The 21246-nt window shown below is 38.9% G+C and overlaps 1 protein-coding gene across 3 annotated transcripts in view; it reads left to right on the top strand.

The window, feature by feature from the left end:
- lhfpl3 (LHFPL tetraspan subfamily member 3) overlaps positions 1-21246 on the top strand; it is a 293648-nt gene that overhangs the window by 198475 nt on the left and 73927 nt on the right. For all 3 annotated transcript variants that reach the window (XR_013888978.1, XM_080207482.1, XM_080207483.1), the window contains exon 2: positions 14777-15013. Coding sequence is in view for 2 of the 3 variants with exons in the window: in XM_080207482.1 (XP_080063608.1) it covers positions 14777-15013 (237 nt within the window). In the remaining variant the exon portion in view is untranslated. The remainder of the gene's footprint in view (positions 1-14776; positions 15014-21246) is intronic.

Below are 21246 nucleotides of genomic sequence, written 5' to 3' on the forward strand. Positions count from 1 at the left end.
CCACTGTGCAAATGCGCCTTTTCCATTGAAGAGACCTTACCAGGACATGCCCAACAACTGCCCCAATCCCTGTCCACAGATCTTGAAGAAGAATCCTTCAACAAGCTTAAGGATGTTAATTTGCATATTTAAGGAGCTGAGCATCTTTTTCTGGCATCTGTCTGCCCACAGATGTAACAATGGGAGCAGTGTCTTTGCAGAGTGGCTGAAGATTGTCTCACAGTTAATTGGTGTGTTTTGCCTCAGGTTTATGCCCAAAACACAGGCACAATTCACATCAATTTCTAATCTTTTCTCACTGAACTGTCAAAATGGCACAGTGGTTAGCACTGCTGCCTCAAAGCGCCAGGGACCTGGATTCAATTCCGGCCTCGGGTCACTGTCTGTGTGGAGTTTGCACATTCCCCCTGTGATGCGTGAGTTTCCTCCAGGTGCTCCGGGCTCCTCCCACAGGTTATGTTGATTGGCCATGGTAAATTGACCCTAGTGTCAGAGAGATTAGCAGGGTAAACATTTGGAATTATGGGAATTGGGTTGGGTGGGATTGTGTTCGGTGCAGATTTGATGGGCCAAATGGCCTCCTTCTGCACTGTAGGGATTCTATGATTCTATAAATTTTGCTAGCTGCTCTTTTTAGTGTACAAATCACACACAACATAAATAATTGTGATCGTAGCATTTAAGAATTGAAAGATTCAAATACATAAGCACATTTGAATTGCTTCTACATGTTTGTATGGGAGGGGGATTTTGTAAGCATCATTAGTTTTTTCCAGAGTATTTTTGTATTCTAGCTATTTGTTAAATCCTTTACCAATCTGGATGTCACTAGCTGGGCCAGCATTTATTGCCCATCCCTAGTTGTCCTTCAGAAGGTGGTGGTGAGCTGCCTTCTTGAATTGCTGCAGTCCCTGAAGCGTAGGTGCATCCACAATGCTATTAGGGATTGACTGCCTGGATTTTGACCCAGCGACAATGAAGGAACGGTGGTACATTTCCAAGTCAGAATGGTGAGTGACTTGGAGAGGAACTTCCATGTGGTGGTGTTCCCATGTATCTGCTGCTCTTGACCTGGTGGTCATGGGTATGGAAGATGCTGCCTAAAGAACTTTAGAAAGCTCCTGCAGTGCATCTTGTAGATGGTACACATTGCAGCAACTGCTCATCAGTGGTGGAGGGTTTGAATGCTTGTGGAAGAGCTGGCAATCAAGCGTCCCAGATGATGATGATGAGCTTTTTGACTATTGTTTGAGCTGTGTGATCCAGGCAAGTAGAGAGTATTCTATCACACTCCTGACTTGTGCCGTGTAGATGCTGGACAGCTTGAAGTTTGATATCCTTTTCAATTATCTGTTATTGAAAAAAAAATTCCTTTAGCTTCTAAAATAAAACTCTTAAATGAGATGATGACATTCAGCTCCCATCTGCAGCTTTAATTTATTTATTTTTGTAAATTAATTGTGACCTTTTCTGCTCTTTAATACATTCAGTAAGCAGTCTCACAACACCGGGTTAAAGTCCATCAGGTTTATTTGGTAGCATGAGCTTTTGGAGCACTGCACTGTTATCAGGTGACTCACATTGCAGCAACTCTTTCTGGGAAGATACTGGAACACTTGTAGGCAGTCATTATTTCATATTTAGCTTGTTTCATCCCTTGTATGCATAAACAATTAATTTTATCTGTCTTAGTTACTAATTAAAGTTCTCTTCTACCTATACGTTGACTAGAATTTAAATTTACATTAATGTAATTATACTGTTTCAATGTGTTTCTTTCGGGTTCATTTTAGTGACAAGAGTATTGTAGTTATAGTTTGTTCATTTAGCTAAAGTCTCACAAAGAACTGTGGCAGTTATACCACCTTTTAAATTATAATTCTAAATTCAGTGACACAGAATGTATAATTATTCAATAACCACTGAAAAAGTTCAATGCTTTCATCATGAATATTGATTTTTATAAAGAAAAATTGCTTTTATAAAACATATTTTCAGGCCTAAAATGGATAGCTTTTTATTAGTGCAACATGTGATTTAAGCACACTGATTGCACGTAGGTTATAAAACAGGGATTCTTTATTCCACTGGCTTCAAGTCTTTATAAATGTTTGGCTGTTCATGCCAGTGGGATACTCTTGTTCTGCTGCTGCGAATAGAGATTTGGCTAAGTGCCAAATTCCCTGTCCTCATCTGCAATGGCAACAGGGTGTGAAGAGCTGAATGATTAACTTGGAGGAATGTATATTCATGATCCACACTCCATATCCAGGAGACCATCAGGATATCAAATCCTGATCTTTAGCCAGTCATGTAGCAGAATTCAATTGGTGCAGCTCCCACTGCTAATTTCCCATGACTGTGTGAATCGGGGGATCTTCCTCTCCTCGGGGCCTCTTGGACTCAGTAGTACTGCTCAGGTAGTCTCACTAACTACATGCCCATTCCAGTTCCACTTCCTGGTTCTCTAGGCATCATCAAGGCTTTGATGTGTCCTATTTGTGGCCTTGGCTCTTACCACACTGCAACTCAAGTCCTGGCCTTCTGCTCCCAGCGTGACAAACTAGGATTGTCCTGAGGGGCAACTATCTCATATCCCTGGTTGAATGCCACCAGGATTTCCTGTAATTCGGATCTTTGAATCTCACACACACACAGTACCAGCTGTCCCCTTGATTGCATGTTTTGACATTTCTGCCAGTCTGCAACTCTGCTGTCACAGTTCTGAGAACACTAACACCTATCTTCATCTATCCTCCCCTCTCGTTTAAGCAGCTCTGGAATACATCCCCCCCCCCCCCCGCCCCACCAGATCTAATGTACCCCCACTGCAGAATTTCCATTAATTCTCATCACCCTGCCAGCTCCTTGCTCTGTTCCTCATCTAATTAAACTGTGCCTGCTTCAGATACAGGGCCCTCTGCAGTATCGTATGCAGCATAATAATGCACAACACTGACTGCTGCATATTGCAAGGCTTGATCGTTTCTAGCTACGCTTTGGCTTCAATTTTACCTGTAATGCTTGAATGTGGTGTAGATTTACCTTCAATGGGTAGTTCTTGCCCCCAGCAACCATCCTGACATATTCTTCACAGGGATGTCAGTGCTGAAACACATGAAATGTTTAAGTATTAAAATCCCCTAATCGGATACAATTTGACAATGGTCAGCTTGCAATTGAGTGATTTTTTTTAGGCTGCCCAAAATGTATATTAATTGCATCAGTGTGACAATTGCTGATTAGTGTCTGGTACAGTTCTGTGCTATCGAATCACATCTATTCTGAACTGGGTTCTGATTACAGGTTCTTTCACTTATAAAGTATTCAATCTGGTGAAGTAAGATATTTATTCTGTCAGTCTCAGCTCCATTTCGTTTCCATTTACCTGTCAGCAGTCATTCACTACTTCTGCAGCGATCATTAGCAACATTTTGTCACCGAGATACCTGCTGTTTTTCGAAGTACAGGGAAATGTAGTTTCAAATCTGTGCTCCTCAATGGGTTGCCAGATGATAATCACAAAAAACCTCTGTTGTGTTTGATTAGATGACTGAGCAATGGCATCCCTGATTGTGGTAATGACCCAGGCCATTTTCTTAGCCTTTTAAGCTAGAAGATTAGACTGAGGTTTTGTCATTTTCGAACATGCAGCCTTTATCTCCATCCCCCGGCCCTAGTGATTATAATGATTAGCAATTGATTGTTTATTCTGAAGTACCTCATATTTGTTTTTTTTTAAATTGACCATGTTCTGCCTTATCAAAGTGGCCTGTGACGCTGTCCCGGGGTTTCCAAAATATCCACATTCTCAAAATTGGTAGCTGATCCTTTTTACAAGGTGCTAAAAATTAATCTAATTGGATGTTCATCTCAGAAAACAGAACTTCATTGTTAATAAGTTAGTTCCATTTAGATCAAATTCTGTGAAAGTTTAGCTATTGGTTGTCATTGCTGAGCTGTTACAGTGGGAATTCACAGGACCCTCTCCTCCACCTATGTTTCCTGCAAGCTAACACTCTTTAAAAACAGATCCTGAAATTTAAACAACAACTTTCATTTATACAGTGCCTTTTAATGTAGTTTAAAAAGGCCCAAGGCACTTGACAGAAGCATGACCACACAAGTACTGACACTTAGTATAAAGAACAGGAAAATCTATCATTCAAAGGCTGCTCAGTGCTGTGTTAGCTCATCCCAACTGGAATAACAATGGAATGTAATTGCTTTCTCTCTTGGTCTAGTGAGGGAGAAATTCAAAGTGAAAAGTCAATTACCAGGAGTATGTTTCAATCCATGCCCCAGATGAAAAATAGCAAATTCTGTAGGAGATAAAATTGTGATTCTACACAAGTACTAAAGTCTTGAGCAATATTACCTAACCTATGCCAACTTTGTCCTCATAGTCATAATAGGAAAAGTCAGATTGGATTGTGTCCATCTGAGGAAGCCCAGAACACTGGATATCAGAGTTGATAAAAAGTTGATTTCCCTCTCTGGGAAAGCTTCACAACCAATTATTGTTGAAGCTTGTTTCATGGTTGAAATTAATTAAATTGTCACATGTTTCTAGTGATATGTGGCCAGAAAGCTAAGTTACTCTGTTACAAAGGAGCATGTGCATATGCTTTTCAAAAGGAATAATGGAGAAGACTGGATATTTAAGCATTGAGAACATGAATGTAGTTAGATAATTTTACAATCAGTACAAACAATGAAAATCTTGTAATCTTTTAGTTTTTCTTGAGAATCTCATTAAAATTGTCTTGTGTGCTGTAAACCTCGGTGACTCTGTGACTCTATGTGACCTTTGGACCATTGCTATGTCTTGTAATAAATTATAGTCTTCAAGTTCAGTAGTTACAGCATTGGATTTTCCCACCAAATGATTGTCGATTCAAGATAAGACGCAATCTTATTAATCTATGCAACACATCTGCTTATTGGATTACACAGTTGGTGGCAGTAGTGGAGATATCTGCAGCTGGAATTCTCTCGCAGGTGAATGAGATTGTATGAAGCAACAAAGAGAAAAGAAAAAATATCTTAAATAGACTTAAAGACAATTAAAGTGAGTGAAATGCATTGATACTTAATAATGTAAGCAGTAGATATATATGGTGAAGTGCTTAGTCATATGGATCAGGAAGAGGCAACGTTTGACATTAGGTTTACACTGAGTTATGAATGGCCTGTATTCAGCACCTTTTCAGACCAGAACGACCAAGCGAACCTACCAAAATAACGAGTGCTAGCAAACCTTTATCCTATAATTATGGCATTCATTCCATGCACTTCATCATCACAACACACGAAATGTCATTGTTGGTGCAGCATGGGGAAGGGAGAGGATAGTTAACAATATAGAATTCTGGTTTTACAATGCATTCAACCCAGATTTGAAAAACAATGCTCTCATGTTGTTCAAGCATGAGCCAGTTGAGTTACAAAATGATTCCTTTAATTGACGAGTAAAGATTTGATACAATTTTCCCCTATAGTATGAATTGTTGTAATACTTTCAAATTTGCATTTTTGCATTTGTCCTGATAAGTGCAGAACAAAAACTGTATATCATTTTAAAATATGTACAATACTGGTAAATAATTTCAAGACTAAAGGGAAGCAATGGCGAAGTGGTATTGTCACTGAACTAGTAATCCCGAGATTCATGGTAATGCTTTGAGGACCAGGTTTGAATTCCACCGTGGGCGATGGTAAATTTGAACTAAATAAAAATCCACAATAAAAGTCGAATAATGACCCTGAAACCATTGTTAACTGCGTTAAAAACCCATTTGGTTCACTCATGTACTTTTAGAGAAGGGAATCAGCCATCCTTACTAGGTTGGTCTACATGTGATTCCAGATCCACAGCAATGTGATTGACTCTTAACTGCCATTTGAAATGGCCTAACAAGCCACTTACTTCAAGGGCAATTAGGGATGGGCAATAAATGCTGGCCTAGCCGGCGACGCCCACATTCAGTAAATGAATAAAAAAAGTGGATGGCTTAAATTTTAACATTCAAAACCATGCCTTTCTGGCTTGGTGTTTGTGAAACTCCCAATAAATGGAACAGAGAGCTAGTTCAAAAGGCTGTAACAACTGATTCAGGGCATCTATAGGGATCTATTAGTGTAGTTACTGTCAATGTTCAGCAGGAAGACAATATTGAAAATTGTGCCATGGCTGAGTAATGGCACAACAGGGATACATAATACTTCAGCTACGGTTTTCTGTTTCAAATCAATATTCATGATTCTGTAAAACTACAGCTTTGTTCCTGCTGCATACCTTGTTCGCCATATCTTTTACATAATTCCTAAAACCAGTCAATTGTTTTGACATACATTTCTCTTTAGTACACCTTCTGTGCTTTCAAATAAGTGAAGTGTTTGAATTGTAGAATCTAATCTATTAGCTATGGTTTAGTTTTGGCCTTATTAATTAAGCGAAAGTAATTTAAGAATTCCTTTTTAGATCATTACTAGAAATGGTTTCTGCCTATAATTTATAAGTATTGGAGTAGGAAGTATTGAATTTGCCAAAGATATGTTTTTAAGCTGTAGTCTTTTCTGTCAGATTGGAGGATTTTTGCAGTTCTTATTCAACAGAAGCCATGATGTGGAGATGCTGGTGTTGGACTGGGATGGGCACAGTAAGAAGTCTCACAACACCAGGTTTCTCCACTCACCTGATGAAAGAGCAGCATTCCAAAAGCTCGTGATTCCAAATACACCTGTTGGACTTTAACATGGTGTTGTGAAACTTCTTATTGTCCTTATTTAACAGAGTTTTTCTCCAAAACTGATCATTTTTTTGGATGTGAGGGATATAGGAAGGATGGAAACTGATTTATCACATCCTTTAAAAAATCTTTTGTAAAGTCTGGCTGATGCCATCAGTTACTTCTAGAGACTTGGTTCACATTCTTATCTAGAGCAAAATCCTGAGGATCCTGGGGAGACATGATTGAGGTGTATTATTAAGGATCCCACGCACCCTGTCCATACACTCTATTCCACTCTTCTATCAGAAAAAAGATACAAAAGTCTGAGATCACTTACCAACCAATTCAAGAACAGCTTCTTCCCTGCTGCCATCATACTTTTGAGTGGACCTACCATATATACACTCTAGTTATGACTGCAACACTATATTCTTCACCCTCTCCTTTCTTTCTCCCCTATGTACTCAATGAACCATATTATTTGTCTGTATAGCGCACAAGAAACAATACTTTTCACTGTATCCCAATAATGTGACAATAATAAATCAAAGTAAATCAAATCAAAAGTATAAGATTATGAGGGGTATGGACAGGGAGTAGCTATTCCCCTTGGTTGAGGGGTCAATCATGAGGGGGCATAGTTTTAGAGTAAGGGGCAGGAGATTCAGAGGACATTTGAGAAAAAACTTTTTTTCACTCAGACTGTTGTAGGAATCTGGAATGTGCTACCTGGAAGGTAGTGGAGGCTGGAAACCTTACAACTTTAAAAAAAAATTTGGATCGGCTCTTGAAATATCATAACATTCAAGATTATGGGATGTGCAGGAAAATGGGATTAGTACACCTTTAGTGGTAGTTACTGTCAGTGCATACTCAATGGGCTGAAGGTCTTTTCTGCGCTCTATGACTGTCTGAAGAAGACTGATAACCTGGCAAGGATGGCCCAATAGTTCCTTTTGTGAACTGAAGAATTGTGCAGGTTCCTTTACTGTGAGGCCTCCTCTGCTGTGTCAGATCAGCATTGAGCTGTTCCTACCTTCCAGGCCTCCTTTAGATGGCTCATTAAATATGACTTTACAGGTGGAATACACCAACTCCAATCATACTACTGACTCCATTATCACAAATGAGGATTCGGTTAGCATCAGGACAACTGTCAGCAGATCAGTCATTTATATGAAAGATTATTTATGTTTGATTATGCTCAATTGAGTCATTTGGTAAGTTTCTGTTAGAAAAGTTGAGGGTGTCAATGATAGGTGCTTGCATTGGTACATGGGCTCCATCCATTAATGCCCTGGGAAAATCAGCAATCTGCCAAACTGACTGAATTTCCCAGCTCTGCTAAAACTTGTGTGAGTTACCTGTATCTGTGGCCAGTATTTATAACCCTTGGGTAATATTTCAGACATCCTGTGGCTTCATGGTTAATAAGTTCAATGCAGTTGCCATTTTCACAGACATGGGCAGATTACCTTGGTTATGGGTCTTAATGTAGCCATATTGTCTCTATGATGAAGTCATCTCTTCTAATGCAGGGCTCCTCATTAAGGTAGTCATAGGATATGTATAGCTTCTAATACATTTTTCAGAAGAGATAATTTCTTATATGCCCATGCCTCTTCAAAAGCTTCAAAATATTTAGTAAAAGCAGAAAATGCTGAAAATACTCAACAGATCTGGCAGCATCTGTGACGAGAAACAGAGCTAGACCACGATCTTACAACCTTGTCCTGCCTGACCTTCGGTGAGGCAAAGTGCTAAGATCGGATGGGAGGCGAAAAATCAGGTTCATGCCTGGTTATTCACCTCCCCTGATCAGAAAAGGTTTGAAGCTGATTTAAATATTTAATGGTGTGCTTTGCATGTCATTAACAAGCCCCAGATGCTATTTGGGCTCTCACATCTCTACCACCTCATGAAACTCATCTGTTTTCTCATTCGTTTGGCACTAAGAATTTTTTTGTAAATTTCCACCCATAATGTTTCAGGTTGACTCTTTATTGGAATCTTTTCTGTCTCTCCAGTTATTGCTCTTGAAAATTTCTTTGTGCTGTAGGCTCTAATGTAGATGTAAAGCACTTCACCTCTTTTATTTCTTCCTAAATCACACTGTGCAATGGAACATAGATCATGCTATTTGGGGATTTCAATGCTGCTGCTGATGCTTTTAAAGTGTTCATATCTTCTTGGCAATATCAGTGAGCAGACAGGGGAAAGCCTGAAGTTGCATTGAGAATGTCACCCATAGCTAATCCAGAATAGAAACCCAGGGTGGCACAGTGGCATAGTGGTTAGCACTGCTACCTCATAGCGCCAGGAACCCGGGTTTAATACCGGCGTCTGGTCACTGTCTGTGTGGCGTTTGCACATTCTCCCCGTGTCTGTGTGGATTTCCACCGGATGCTCTGGTTTCCTCCCACCTGCACATCCTCCCTACAGATGTGCAGGTTAAGTTTACTGGCCATACTAAATTGACCTTAGTGTCAGAGGATTAGCAGGGTAATTATGTGGGGTTGCAGGAATAAGGCTTGGGTGAGATTGTGGTCAGTGCAGACTCAATAGTCTCCTTCTGCATCGTACAGATTCTATGATTCTGTGAGAAATGGTCACATCCAGGACCCTACCACAGGATTGCCAGTACACTCAATGATCAAAACCCAGCAAAAACAATGAGAAAAGTCAAGCCATGTTAAAATAGGCTAAATGCCCTTCTCACACAAGACAAGGCACCTTGTAACAATTAATTGATTAACAGAGATCTGAGCGAAGCCCCCTGACATCACAACTAAAAATGTTGCATGACTTGGAGACCTCTAAAGATGAAATAAAGAAACATCTTATGAAAGTAAAAAAAATGTAGAAGTATAATTTGACTATTTCTAATTTCAACACTGCAAAACATTAAACTAGTTGATACCAATCTAACGGCTCACTGCATGTTATTTTTGTTGGTGAGCTATTATAGCCTGAAATGGCCACAACTGTCAGTGATAAATGTTGATCGATGGAAATATTATTTCATTTCAAGCTTCGCTAAAATGAAGGGTGGTTTGAGAAATATTGTGATTTAGAATGAATTTGAAAAAGTAGAGGGTATCTCACCAGCGACAGAAGTATGACAATTGATATGAAGGATTGATGATACAGCAAGTGATCTGATTATCTTGTACAGAAATGAAAGAATGCAGGGGGCTCACTATCACTGGTGAGATAATCTGTTCACTGTGTGTCAGGAGCCTAAGTGAACATGTCCATGAAATCTGGAACATTTTGTAATGTTACTGACAGCTAAAATATGTTGTTCCACATGTGCGATTTACATAAAGAACAGCAGGTCTTATGTTTATAAAGCATCTCTTACAAGCTTAGGATGTCCAAAAGTGCTTTGTAATCAATGAAACACACTTTGAAATATAGTTACTGCTATAATGTAGGAAATGCATTAACCAATTTGCATAAACAGAATCCCACAAACAACTATGTGATAATGGCCAAATAATCAGTTTTTATGATAGTGATTAAGGGATATATGTTGGCCTGGACACCAGGGAAAACACCCTTGCTCTTCTTCGAAATAGTGCCATAGGTTCTTCATCCCCTAGGTTAGAAAGAAGGCAGGGGCATGGTTTAACATCTCATCTGAAAGATGGCTCTTCCGAAAGAAGTGCAGCAATCCCTCAGTTCTGCACTGTAACGTCTGCCTAGATTTCTTTCTCCTCAAGGCTCTGGAATGGGATTTGAACCCACAATATTGTTTCTCAGAAGCAAGAGGGCTGCCAACTGAACCACAGCTGACGCACACATATCAAATAGTTCTCATTTGGAAAATAGCAGTTTCATGAGCTTGGCTAAATAAATGTACTTGAGATGCTGCTGTAACATTCCTACTCTTTTTTATAGCATGTGGTAGGCTGGCTTATCATTAACAGTTAGATTTGCTAAATGGAAAAACATAGTTTTGAAGCTATGAATAAACTGAAGTGAGTCTTTAAAGGTTATAAATTTCATGTCCCAATTAAAGCATTTCATTCGTATTTCATATAAGCTATCGTAGAAAATTTATGAAACCAGATTTAACAGAATCTTCAAATGATTTAACATGGACGTGATGGACCGAATTGTCTCCTTCTGTGTTGTAATCATTCTATAACAGTTAGTACAGTAATTGGTAAATGATCTGGAAAATCGTTGATCAGGATTTTGTTTTAATGATCAGCTTCTGTGCCTTTGCAGTTAAATTTACCCAAAGAGTGATAAGAAGGTGGAACTCACTGCCAAGTGGTGTGCTTGAAGCAAATAGTTCTGATGCGTTTAAGGGGAAGCTAGATAAACATACAAGAGAGAAAGGATCAGAAGATTACAATGGTAGATTTAGATGGGGAAAGCTGGGAGGAGGACCAAGTCAAGCATTAACACTCACATAGATTGGTTGGGCTGAAATGCCTGTTTCTGTGCTTTAAGGAGTTGTTTTCAATCATTCCCTGCTTCTCCGCAGATGTTGCTGTCCTCATGGATGACCATCTGTCACTGAATTGATGAGAACTTCCATTTTACATTACAATTTTGCTGTTAGAAACCCCTGAAAAAGTTACGTTCACTGTAAAATTAAATTAGAAGTTAAGGAAATCAGTGCCTTTTACTTATTGGTTTGCTGTCTGTGAAAATTCTTCAATGTGATTAGCTGCTTATCCTGTTTGATGACATCATTTTTCTTGGACATCCCTTGACTTGGTGTCAGATTCAAATTAACATTGGAAAAAATGAAATTCACGGCACAGAGATCATTAAATCTTCGTGGGTGGCTTTCTCTGAGGTTAGAAGTGCGCATCATTCCTTCAGTGCTGTGTATAGAATCTGAGCCATCGCGTCATTATTGTAGGATGCCTGATAAAATATAGATATCATTGAAAATGTGTTTATTTGTTTCAGTATACCTGAGAGGCACCTAACAAATAATTGTTTCATTTCTCACTGAGAGAACTTATGTATTGGGCTCACATAACCCTGAAAACATAAATATTTAATGCAAAAATAATGGGGCACGCTTGCACAATGACTTTACTCCCACAAAACCTGGCAGAAAAAGATGTTATTATCCTCAAGAAAGGTTTTGAGGACAATAACATCAAAGAAACATTGGGTTTAAATATCCTCATAATCTTTAACACTGTTCCCAAGTTGTAACTACTAGACCCCTATTTAGTTCATTAACGTAACTCCACACTGATACAAAAGCCTTAGAATATAGACTTTTGAACAGGCAAAAATGTACACCCATAAAATGTGAAAGCCACATGACACATTCATTCACTCTTGGTCCCTAAAATTTATTTCCGATGTTTGGTGATTTTTGTTTTTAACTTTCGCACTGAGACCTATAATGTGTTTTATGCATCTCTTAATGCTTTATAATGGCCTCAGAGTCTCTAGTATTAAAATCCTCAACCTAATTCAATTTGAGTTATGGGCGGAATTTTGAGGGGAGCTGGTAACATTGCGTGAGAGCTGAGAAGTCAGGATCACGTCCAATTTCTCCCCTTTCACAATCTTACGAGAACCAGATTTCCAGTGAGGTCAGCCTCTCACTGAAAATGGGTGAGAGACTAATTCATTCAAATTTATTTTAATCTTCATTTACATGGTAGAAGTGAGCCCGGCAGTGAACTGTCTGGGCTCACGCCTTTATGGCTTCACTGGGAGTGGGCATTATTCTGCCCACTGGGTAACGCCTGAAGGGATGGCCCAATCGGGGAGGGGGCAGTGCCCATTGCCACTCTGCAGATGATCGGATCAGGGTGAGGGGGGCTGCTGCAAACTCTGCCTGATATCGACTGGGGGGTTGGAGCGGCTCCCACTCTGCATCATGATCATCGTGAGGGGGACACAATCAGTCTGGGTGGTGGGGGCTGCATTTCGGGTGATGTGGGCCTCGCGATCGGGGAGAGAGGGGAGAGTTTGTTAAGGCTGCCTGCAACAACATGGGTCTGACAGCTCTCTCTCTGTCAGATTTCTGCTGCTGCTATTGTAGATGTACAGAATCAGAGATCTGTGCACATGTAATAGCTGCCTTTGCAGTTGCGACTGGACTTGTGTAGACACAGAGGCTAGCTGATGAATTAACCCAGCCCACTGCCTGCAGCAGCCAGAAATAGTCTAGACCATTTTTCCAAGCGCTATGTGCACAAGATTGGGCATGAAAACACCCAAAAAACAGATCTACCCCTCTCCCATTTTCATGCTAGGTGGATACTTAAGAGCAGAATTGTATGAGAATAATTCCGTATAATTTTTAAAAAATTGTATGGATAATGTAAAAGAATAGTAAGAATAAAAGAAAACGACCTCATGACTGAGATCTGACTTTAATTAACTATGTATGGAAAACAATCCCAACACGCTGAAATAATCAGAATCCCACCCTGAGTGCAGATCCTCATCCATACATCAAATTCATGTTAAAAATTCTCATAGAGAAGGGCTCGAACACAATCAGGAATTGATTTGCCCTGTATCTGAGAGTTTGTAACCTTTTCTCTGAATGCAATCAGGAGTAATACTGAAACAAGGGGACAATTCTCATTATGTATGACACTCTTTTGTCAAAATTCTTCAGCAACGTATTTCATCTAGAAAGATCTGCTCATCAAATACCGCCCCCTGCCTGGTTCACTGGTCTCTATACCCTTAAATTCTCTGCTTTTTTAAAACAGTGTCAGGCAAACCATAGCCATCAAGAAGGGTTTCATGATTGTAAGATTTACTCCAAAAGATTTTTTTAACTTTGAGGTAGGATAATTTTGTATATCGCTTGGCCACTGCACCTCTACACTGTTCCTTCCAATTCAACATATCATTTACTTTGACACCTAGACATTTGTAGTTAGTAACTATTACAATGTCCTCATCATGAATCAATACAGGAACAATATCATTAATTGACCCTAATTATATCTATAATGTGTACAATTTAAGAGAATTGTTAAAGCACCATTTTACCAATGCCTCCCCATTTACTTTCTTATTCCGGATAAAATCCACAAGTCATAAATCATCAGCAAACTTCAAGATCATGATGTCTTTAAACTCTGACAATCATTTATACAGAGGATGAGAAGTAAAAGTGACAATACACAACCCTGAGGAGATCCAGAATTGCATTTACTTCATCATACAGTGGTGATTAAAGCACATAAATGATGGTTTGAAATTAATTCTCAGGATATTGAAAATTGAGAGAGCAAAAAGAACTACTTGGGCCCCCAAAAGGTTATGCTGAATTTACGCTTGTGTTACACCAGTTTTAATGCTCAGGTGTATGCAAATGAGATCAATTGGAAAGTTGCCAATGACAAGATCAGCATAGACTTTGGTAATCCTTCAGTGTTAATCTGGGCCTGTGCTGAAACTCTACCTTTAACACATTTCTATTTGACGTGAGTTTTTGACATTGATAAAGACGTAGTTATTCCCTCACTTTGGCATTTGCTGTCATCTATCATGTTCCATTGTATTTCTTATGGTAAAGCAAATTATCTACAAAACAGTGAATCCTGAAACAAATGCCAATATGACAGACAGGTCGAAGTACAAGGGCACAGACATGTAAAGTTCAGTGAGGGGTGGGTGGGTGAGGGGTGGGGATTGAGCTTTGCATCCCAAAATTGAGTAATTTTATTTCTGACAAGTTTACATTAAATTTTACGAAGGAACCATGAATTAATTAGACCTGACCTTTGGAAACTATGCACTAACACTAAATCAGTACATTATATCCACCTCTCGAGACCAATGGTATGGGATGGTGTTATCACTGCATAGCAAAAATCATCCAAAATTCAAATATCTCAAAGTGGAATTAAGAAGGTGGAACATAGTCAATATAAGTAAACTAAATTTAATACAAAGTAAACCGATCAGGAATTTGTACTGGATTGATATCTGCATCTATTGTGCGGTCATTGCGTTCTAAAGTTTGTGTTTCATAAGTTGCCGGCTTTGTGGTATGTGTTTTTTTGTCACTTTTTGATTTCTTTTCTCAGCTGCCTGCTTGATCCTGGGCTGCATGATCTTCCCAGACGGTTGGGATTCAGATGAAGTAAAGCGCATGTGTGGTGAAAAGACAGACAAGTACACACTTGGTGCCTGCTCTGTCCGCTGGGCCTACATTCTGGCTATTATTGGAATCCTTGACGCACTCATCCTTTCGTTTCTGGCATTTGTCCTAGGCAACAGGCAAGATGGCTTACTGCCAGAGGACTTCAAAGTGGATACCAAAGGTAGGATTTCTTTTCGCAGTCATATTAAACCACTGAGAATTATGAAGATAATTTTATTCAGTTGACCTGAATAAATATTTAAAGCATGATTTATATCCTCATAAAAGTAAATCTGAATCTAAACCACAAATACCCATTTGCTCAGTTCTGAAAATTAATTGATCCATTACTGAAAATATTTAAATGTTTTGTTTTTAAAGTCCAAAATATATATCCATGAATGTTATTGGTTAATATTAATAGCAAAAAAATTATAGTTCAGAGATTTGAACACCTGAGCACTATATTTTAATAAGGAACTGATAATGTAAGCCAATTGCATTCATTATAACATCTATTTCCATACTTTCAGATTTCTTCAAAAGGAAGTTTTGTTGTTATTTTGATGTCTTTTTGGAAGAAGAATTTGATTTCTTAACTAATCTAGATCAAACCCGTTTGGTTGCACAATGCAATTGCAATGTTCCTTAAGATGTCATTCTCCTACGACAGTCACTGATTTATGAGGAATGTACCAGTTTCTGTTCTAATCCATTGACAAAGTATTCATGTCATCTGGGCTGACCTGTTTGGAACCGACACTAAGTGTTCCGAATGTCAGGCTTCATTCGTATGAGAGGTGCCTACAAGTTGACTAAGAAATGTGAAAACTCTACCACCCAAAAGTGTGGACCCAGTAGGTTTGCTAATCTGTATATTTATGCAACATTTTGATTGCAGATGAAAGCTGCCAAAATGGTATAAACATCTATCGTCAAAGTGTGAAGTATGTAGTAAACATGATGAATATTCAGGTCCTTCTTAGGAAAGTAATAAGTGGAAATACAGACTAACGAAAGAATGGTAAAACAGACTTGTAATAATGGTAGACCTTTTTTTTTCCAGATCATAAAATTCTTAAAACTGAGGAAAGACCATTCAACCCATCTATTCAATCCAGTGCCATTTACATAACATAAGAACATAAGAAATAGGAGCAGGAGTAGGCCATCTAGCCCTTCGAGCCTGCCCCGCCATTCAATAAGATCATGGCTGATCTGTCTTGGCTTAGTTCCACATTCCCGCCCTCTCCCCATAATCCTTAATCCCCTCGCTTATCAAAAACCCATCAACCCGCGTCTTAAAAATATTTAGCGAGGCAGCCTCCACCACTTCAATGGGCAGAGAATTCCAGAGATTCACCACCCTTTGAGTGAAGAAGTTCCTCCTCAACTCCGTTCTAAACCGCTCCCCCCTTTATCTTGAGGCTGTGCCCCTTAGTCCTACTGTCCTTTCTGAGCGGGAAGAGTCTCTCCACCTCTATCCTATCCATCCCATTCATCATTTTATATGTCTCAATGAGATCTCCCCTCATTCTTCTAAACTCTAACGAGTACAAGCCTAGTTTATTCAGCCTCTCCTCATAGCTCAACCCCCTCAACTCCAGTATCAGCCTAGTAAACCTCCTCTGCACTCCCTCCAAGGCCAAAATATCCTTGCATAAGTGCGGCGACCAAAACTGCACACAGTACTCCAGCTGCAGCCTCCCTACTTTTACATTCAATCCCCCTCACTATGAAGGCCAGCATCCCATTAGCCTTCCTGACCACCTGCTGCACTTGCAGGCTGGGTTTTTGCGACTCATGCACAAGGACCCCGAGGTCCCTCTGCACCATCGCCTGCTGCAGTTTTTTGCCATGTAAGTAATAGTCCTTCCTACCATTATTCCTACCAAAGTGGACCACCTCGCACTTGCCAACATTAAATTCCATTTGCCAGTTCCTGGCCCATTCGCCCAGCCTATCTAGATCCTTCTGCAGACTCTCCACACCCTCCGCGCAATTTGCCGTTCCACCAATCTTGGTGTCATCAGCAAATTTCGACACCATACACTCGGTTCCCTCCTCCAGATCATCTATATAAATGGTAAATAGCTGAGGCCCCAGCACTGACCCCTGGGGCACTCCACTAAGATGGATACTAACCTATTCATTTAACCTTCTAAGGCGAGGTTTTGCAAATTGTTTTATTTGTTATTGATGGAAAAACTTTGGAATGCAGATCTAACTTTGCATCCTATCCCCTAAACCATTTTAAACAAAAAACTATCTTTCTTCTTATTATTATTAATTGTATAGAGCCTGTGGTCCACAGCAATATTCAGTAAGGGATAGCATTTTGCTTTCCTTCTGTTACAATCAAATTCACCTCTCCCAAGGTGAGCTTCTATAACTAATTAATTACCTAAAGTGTACCTGCACTCAGCCTTCTAAGCCTGAGGGTTAAGGAGATGTACTATAACCAATCACCTATTTTTATTAAATTCCATCCCTCTCTGGATGGATGTCCAGTTCATATATAAAAACCATACAATAAACCAAATTGTTTCTTCTTCAACTCAATAATGATTCAAGCGCTCCTACAATATTTTGATCACATACCTATTTTACAGAAAGCATAGCAGTTAAAACTTATACTATTCCTGAGTAATATAGAAAACTCATTTGTACTGTTCCCAAATCATTATTATCAAAGAGGATTTTCTTCTCTATTAAGGAGTGTGGTTATTTTAGTCCTTCTTTAATTGCTGAAATATTTAAGAGCATTTTAAGTACAGGAACTGAAATTTTGTATTGTCGACATGAAAATATGAACAAAAGCTCATAGATAATTTGAGTTGAAAATTTGAACATTACTTTTGAAAACTAGTGCAGATAATGTTAAGTCACACCATTTTTCCCCTCTTTTTGGCTATAGGAGAAGAATAATGTTCAGTAAATTAAAAATTAGTTTAATACTTCACCCATTAAACAGCAGTTTTGTTGTCAGCTTTTGAAAGATCTTAGGGTAAATTTTCTGGTCAATAACACAAGATTTTGGGGTGTAATGCGGGCATTATTGATCGTTTGAGTGTAGTTATAATAATCTAGAAGGCCAGTTTGTGGCTAAAACCAAAATGAAGTGATGATGTTGTACTTCAGTTATGATGATTACATCAGTTCAGCACAGTTTCCAGTATGTCCGTACAGTTTTTTTGTCCAGAGATGCAAGGGACTGAGATCTGTACATTGTGAATTTTAGAGGCCCACAAGAAGATTTTTAGGCCACTTTAGATTTTCTGGAATCCTGGTGGCAGTTGAGCCACTGTCTCTTTTTGTACATGTAGAGTCCTGGTAGCAGTTGTACCACCGTCTCTTTTTGTACAATAGATCCAATATTGCTACAATGGTTTTCCCGATGGAAATTCTCCTGGGTTTTGAAGGAACAGGATGGTGAAGGGAGCCATGTCAGGCTGCACCAGAAACTTTTTGCATCTACCTGATCTATTTGACACCAAAGCTTTTGGACAGAGGTGTACAAACCTCTATTAGTCATAGAAACAGTGTCTGCAGTGACTGCAATACATGAAATATGCTGTGATGTCTGAACTAAAATCCAGCTCTGTCATAGAAACAACATTGCTGGTTGCTGCTGAAATCACAACTACCCTTATTTTTGATGCTTTGGGGTAGTTTTAGGTTACCCATTGGCAACTTCGCCAACAGTCATTCAGTTGTCCATAGATGTGTTAAGCAAGTAATCTATGTGAAACAATTCCATTTATCTTCTTCACAGAGAGCCAGGAAAGACTGCAGTTCTATAGAATGGCAGGATTTCTGAATGTCCAGAGGGTTATAGATTGTAAGCCATACATGCTCTCTTACACACTGCCATTATTTACATAAATAAGAGAGGATTTCATTCTCTTGATGTTGAACATAGTTGAAATCTAGACTAGTTTATGCAAATTAACGCTTGCTTGTCAGGCACACATTGGAATGCTAAATTTTAAGGAATCATATTTCACATATGAGACCAACTCTCAAGGTAGCTTATTAGAATTTGAGGCTCTCTAGAGCCACATATAACAGCTGTTTGGTAGCCCAGGATACCAGCTAAGCAGAATTATAATGATTTGATGAATTTACAAGAATTATCAATGAGCCTATGTAATAAAAGTGTGCAAATAATATACACATATATATTTATATATATATATAAAATGCACACAGCGTTTTTATGTTTCAGGAAAATGTTTTAAAGTTCATCTTCTACATGTAATCAGTCTGGAAGGAATACAGCTCTGATGCAAGGGGAAACAAGATAATTACTAACTTAATTTTGCAAATGAGTATGTTATGTTAAATAGGGTTAATGGACTTTTGTTTACTTCAAGCTTCCCTGAGATTTCAGATTTGAGTGATTGATAGGGTCATATGATGTTGTGGTTTATGTGTAGTCCTAAATCTACTGCAGAGAAAGAAACAGGCTTTTGCAGAAAAGGAATAGGAGTTTAACTGTTCTGGTTGAAGTTAAGAGTTTTGCAGGCTTGTGAAAGCTCATTATCTCACTGAAACTCCAAGGTTGTATATGTTCATCATAAGTATACTTATGATTGCTAACTATATTTAAAGTGGGTTTTAAGTCTGCAAGAAGAATGTTACTTATTTGGAACTAAAATGCTGATAAGTTAGAAATGAGAGTTATTTCTTTTCATGTTTTAAGAAACATGGCTTAAGAATTAAGCTGTTTCATTTTATTGGGAGTTAGAGTATCATAGAATCCCTATAGTGCAGAAGAGACCATTCAACCCATTGAGTCTGCACCAACTCTCTGACAGATTATTTTACCAATACCTTATTCCCGTAACCCCACATATTTTACCACGGCCAATCCATCTAACCTACGCATCTTAGGATACTAAGGGGCAATTTACCATGACCAATCCACCTAACTTGCACATCTTTGGACTTAATATACTTAAAACTATGCTATGAATGAAGCTTGTTTTGATAAAAAAAATCTTAATTTGTCAGTGGAACTACTCTTGGAGCGAATTATCCTTCCCTCATATTTATGCCAAAGTAGAAAAATTGTTGGGATCTAGTGTGGCTTCATAATGTACTTTGAGGTTCTGGTATGGGACCCTAACACATATCAACGCATGTTGAAACAGCTTTAGGAACTTGGTTTGAGCTGGTATGTTCTCTAAGTAAGACCAAGGTTTCAAAGATTATTCTTATTTGTTGCACTCTAGACATCTTTGCTCTGCAATAAGTTATCTTCAAGGAAGTCCCGGAGGAGAAAGAACCACAAGAGCATAAAATGGGCAGTCAGGAAAAGCATGCAGGGGCTGAAAATCTGCATGCAATGGCATTGCTGGAATAATTCTGCACAGTCTCTGTAGAAGATTTGTTAGCTTGGAAATGTGACCACTGTGTTAACAGTCTTGTCTACAGTTTCCCATATCCTTAAAAATGTACCTTATTCTACACTGCATTAAATCACATTCATGCACTCCACTAAAGCAGGCCTACAAACTAGTAAGAATGCTCAGTGCACTGATCTCATACAACCAAGATTTTATTTTCAGGTATAAAAATTTACACAGAAATCACAAAATGGAAACAAGCCAGTTTGTTTAGAAGCCCTTAAGTAAAATAAAGTTTATTTATTAGTCACAAATAGGCTTACATTAACACTGCCATGAAGTTAAAGTGAAATTCCCCTAGTCGCCATACTCCGGTACCTGTTTGGGTAAACGTACCTAACCAGCATGTCTTTCAACCTGTGGGAGGAAACCAGGGCATCCTGAGGAAACACATGCAGACATGGGGAGAATGTGCAAACTCCTCACAGTGAACCAAGCCGGGAATTGAACCCCGGTCCCTGACGCTGAGGCAGCAGTTCTAACTACTGTGCCACTGTGCCGACCATGGTGGTGCTTAACCTCCACATGGCAGTTTAGTTCCTATGTGGACCCAGCTCATGGACTGTGCTCTTTGTTTATTTTTAAATAGTTCCAAGACTTACAGTTATACTGTGTATGACTACAAAGACTTCTACAGACCTACCGAACTGTAGTCAACACCCTTCAACATGGCAGTAGCTTATGAAAATACCCAAAATCTCTCAAAAAAAACCTCACTAATGCAACTGGAAACAAAATGCTAGAAGAGATAAACTTTAACAAAGTGTTCTGACCTGAAAAGGAACTCTAGAAGTTTCATTGGTCAGAACATTGAATACAGGAGTTTGGATGTCTTGTATAAGTTGTACAAGACATTAGTAGAGGCCACACTTGGAATACAGTGTACAGTTCTGGTCACCCTATTATAGAAAGGATATTATTAAACTACAAAGAGTGCAGAAAAGATTTACTAGGATGCTACCAAGACTTGATAAAAGCAAATTACTGCAGATGCTGGAATTTG

The sequence above is a fragment of the Carcharhinus amblyrhynchos genome, chromosome 19, assembly GCF_965287045.1.
Source record: "Carcharhinus amblyrhynchos chromosome 19, sCarAmb.v2.hapA, whole genome shotgun sequence".
NCBI classification, from domain to species: domain Eukaryota; kingdom Metazoa; phylum Chordata; class Chondrichthyes; order Carcharhiniformes; family Carcharhinidae; genus Carcharhinus; species Carcharhinus amblyrhynchos.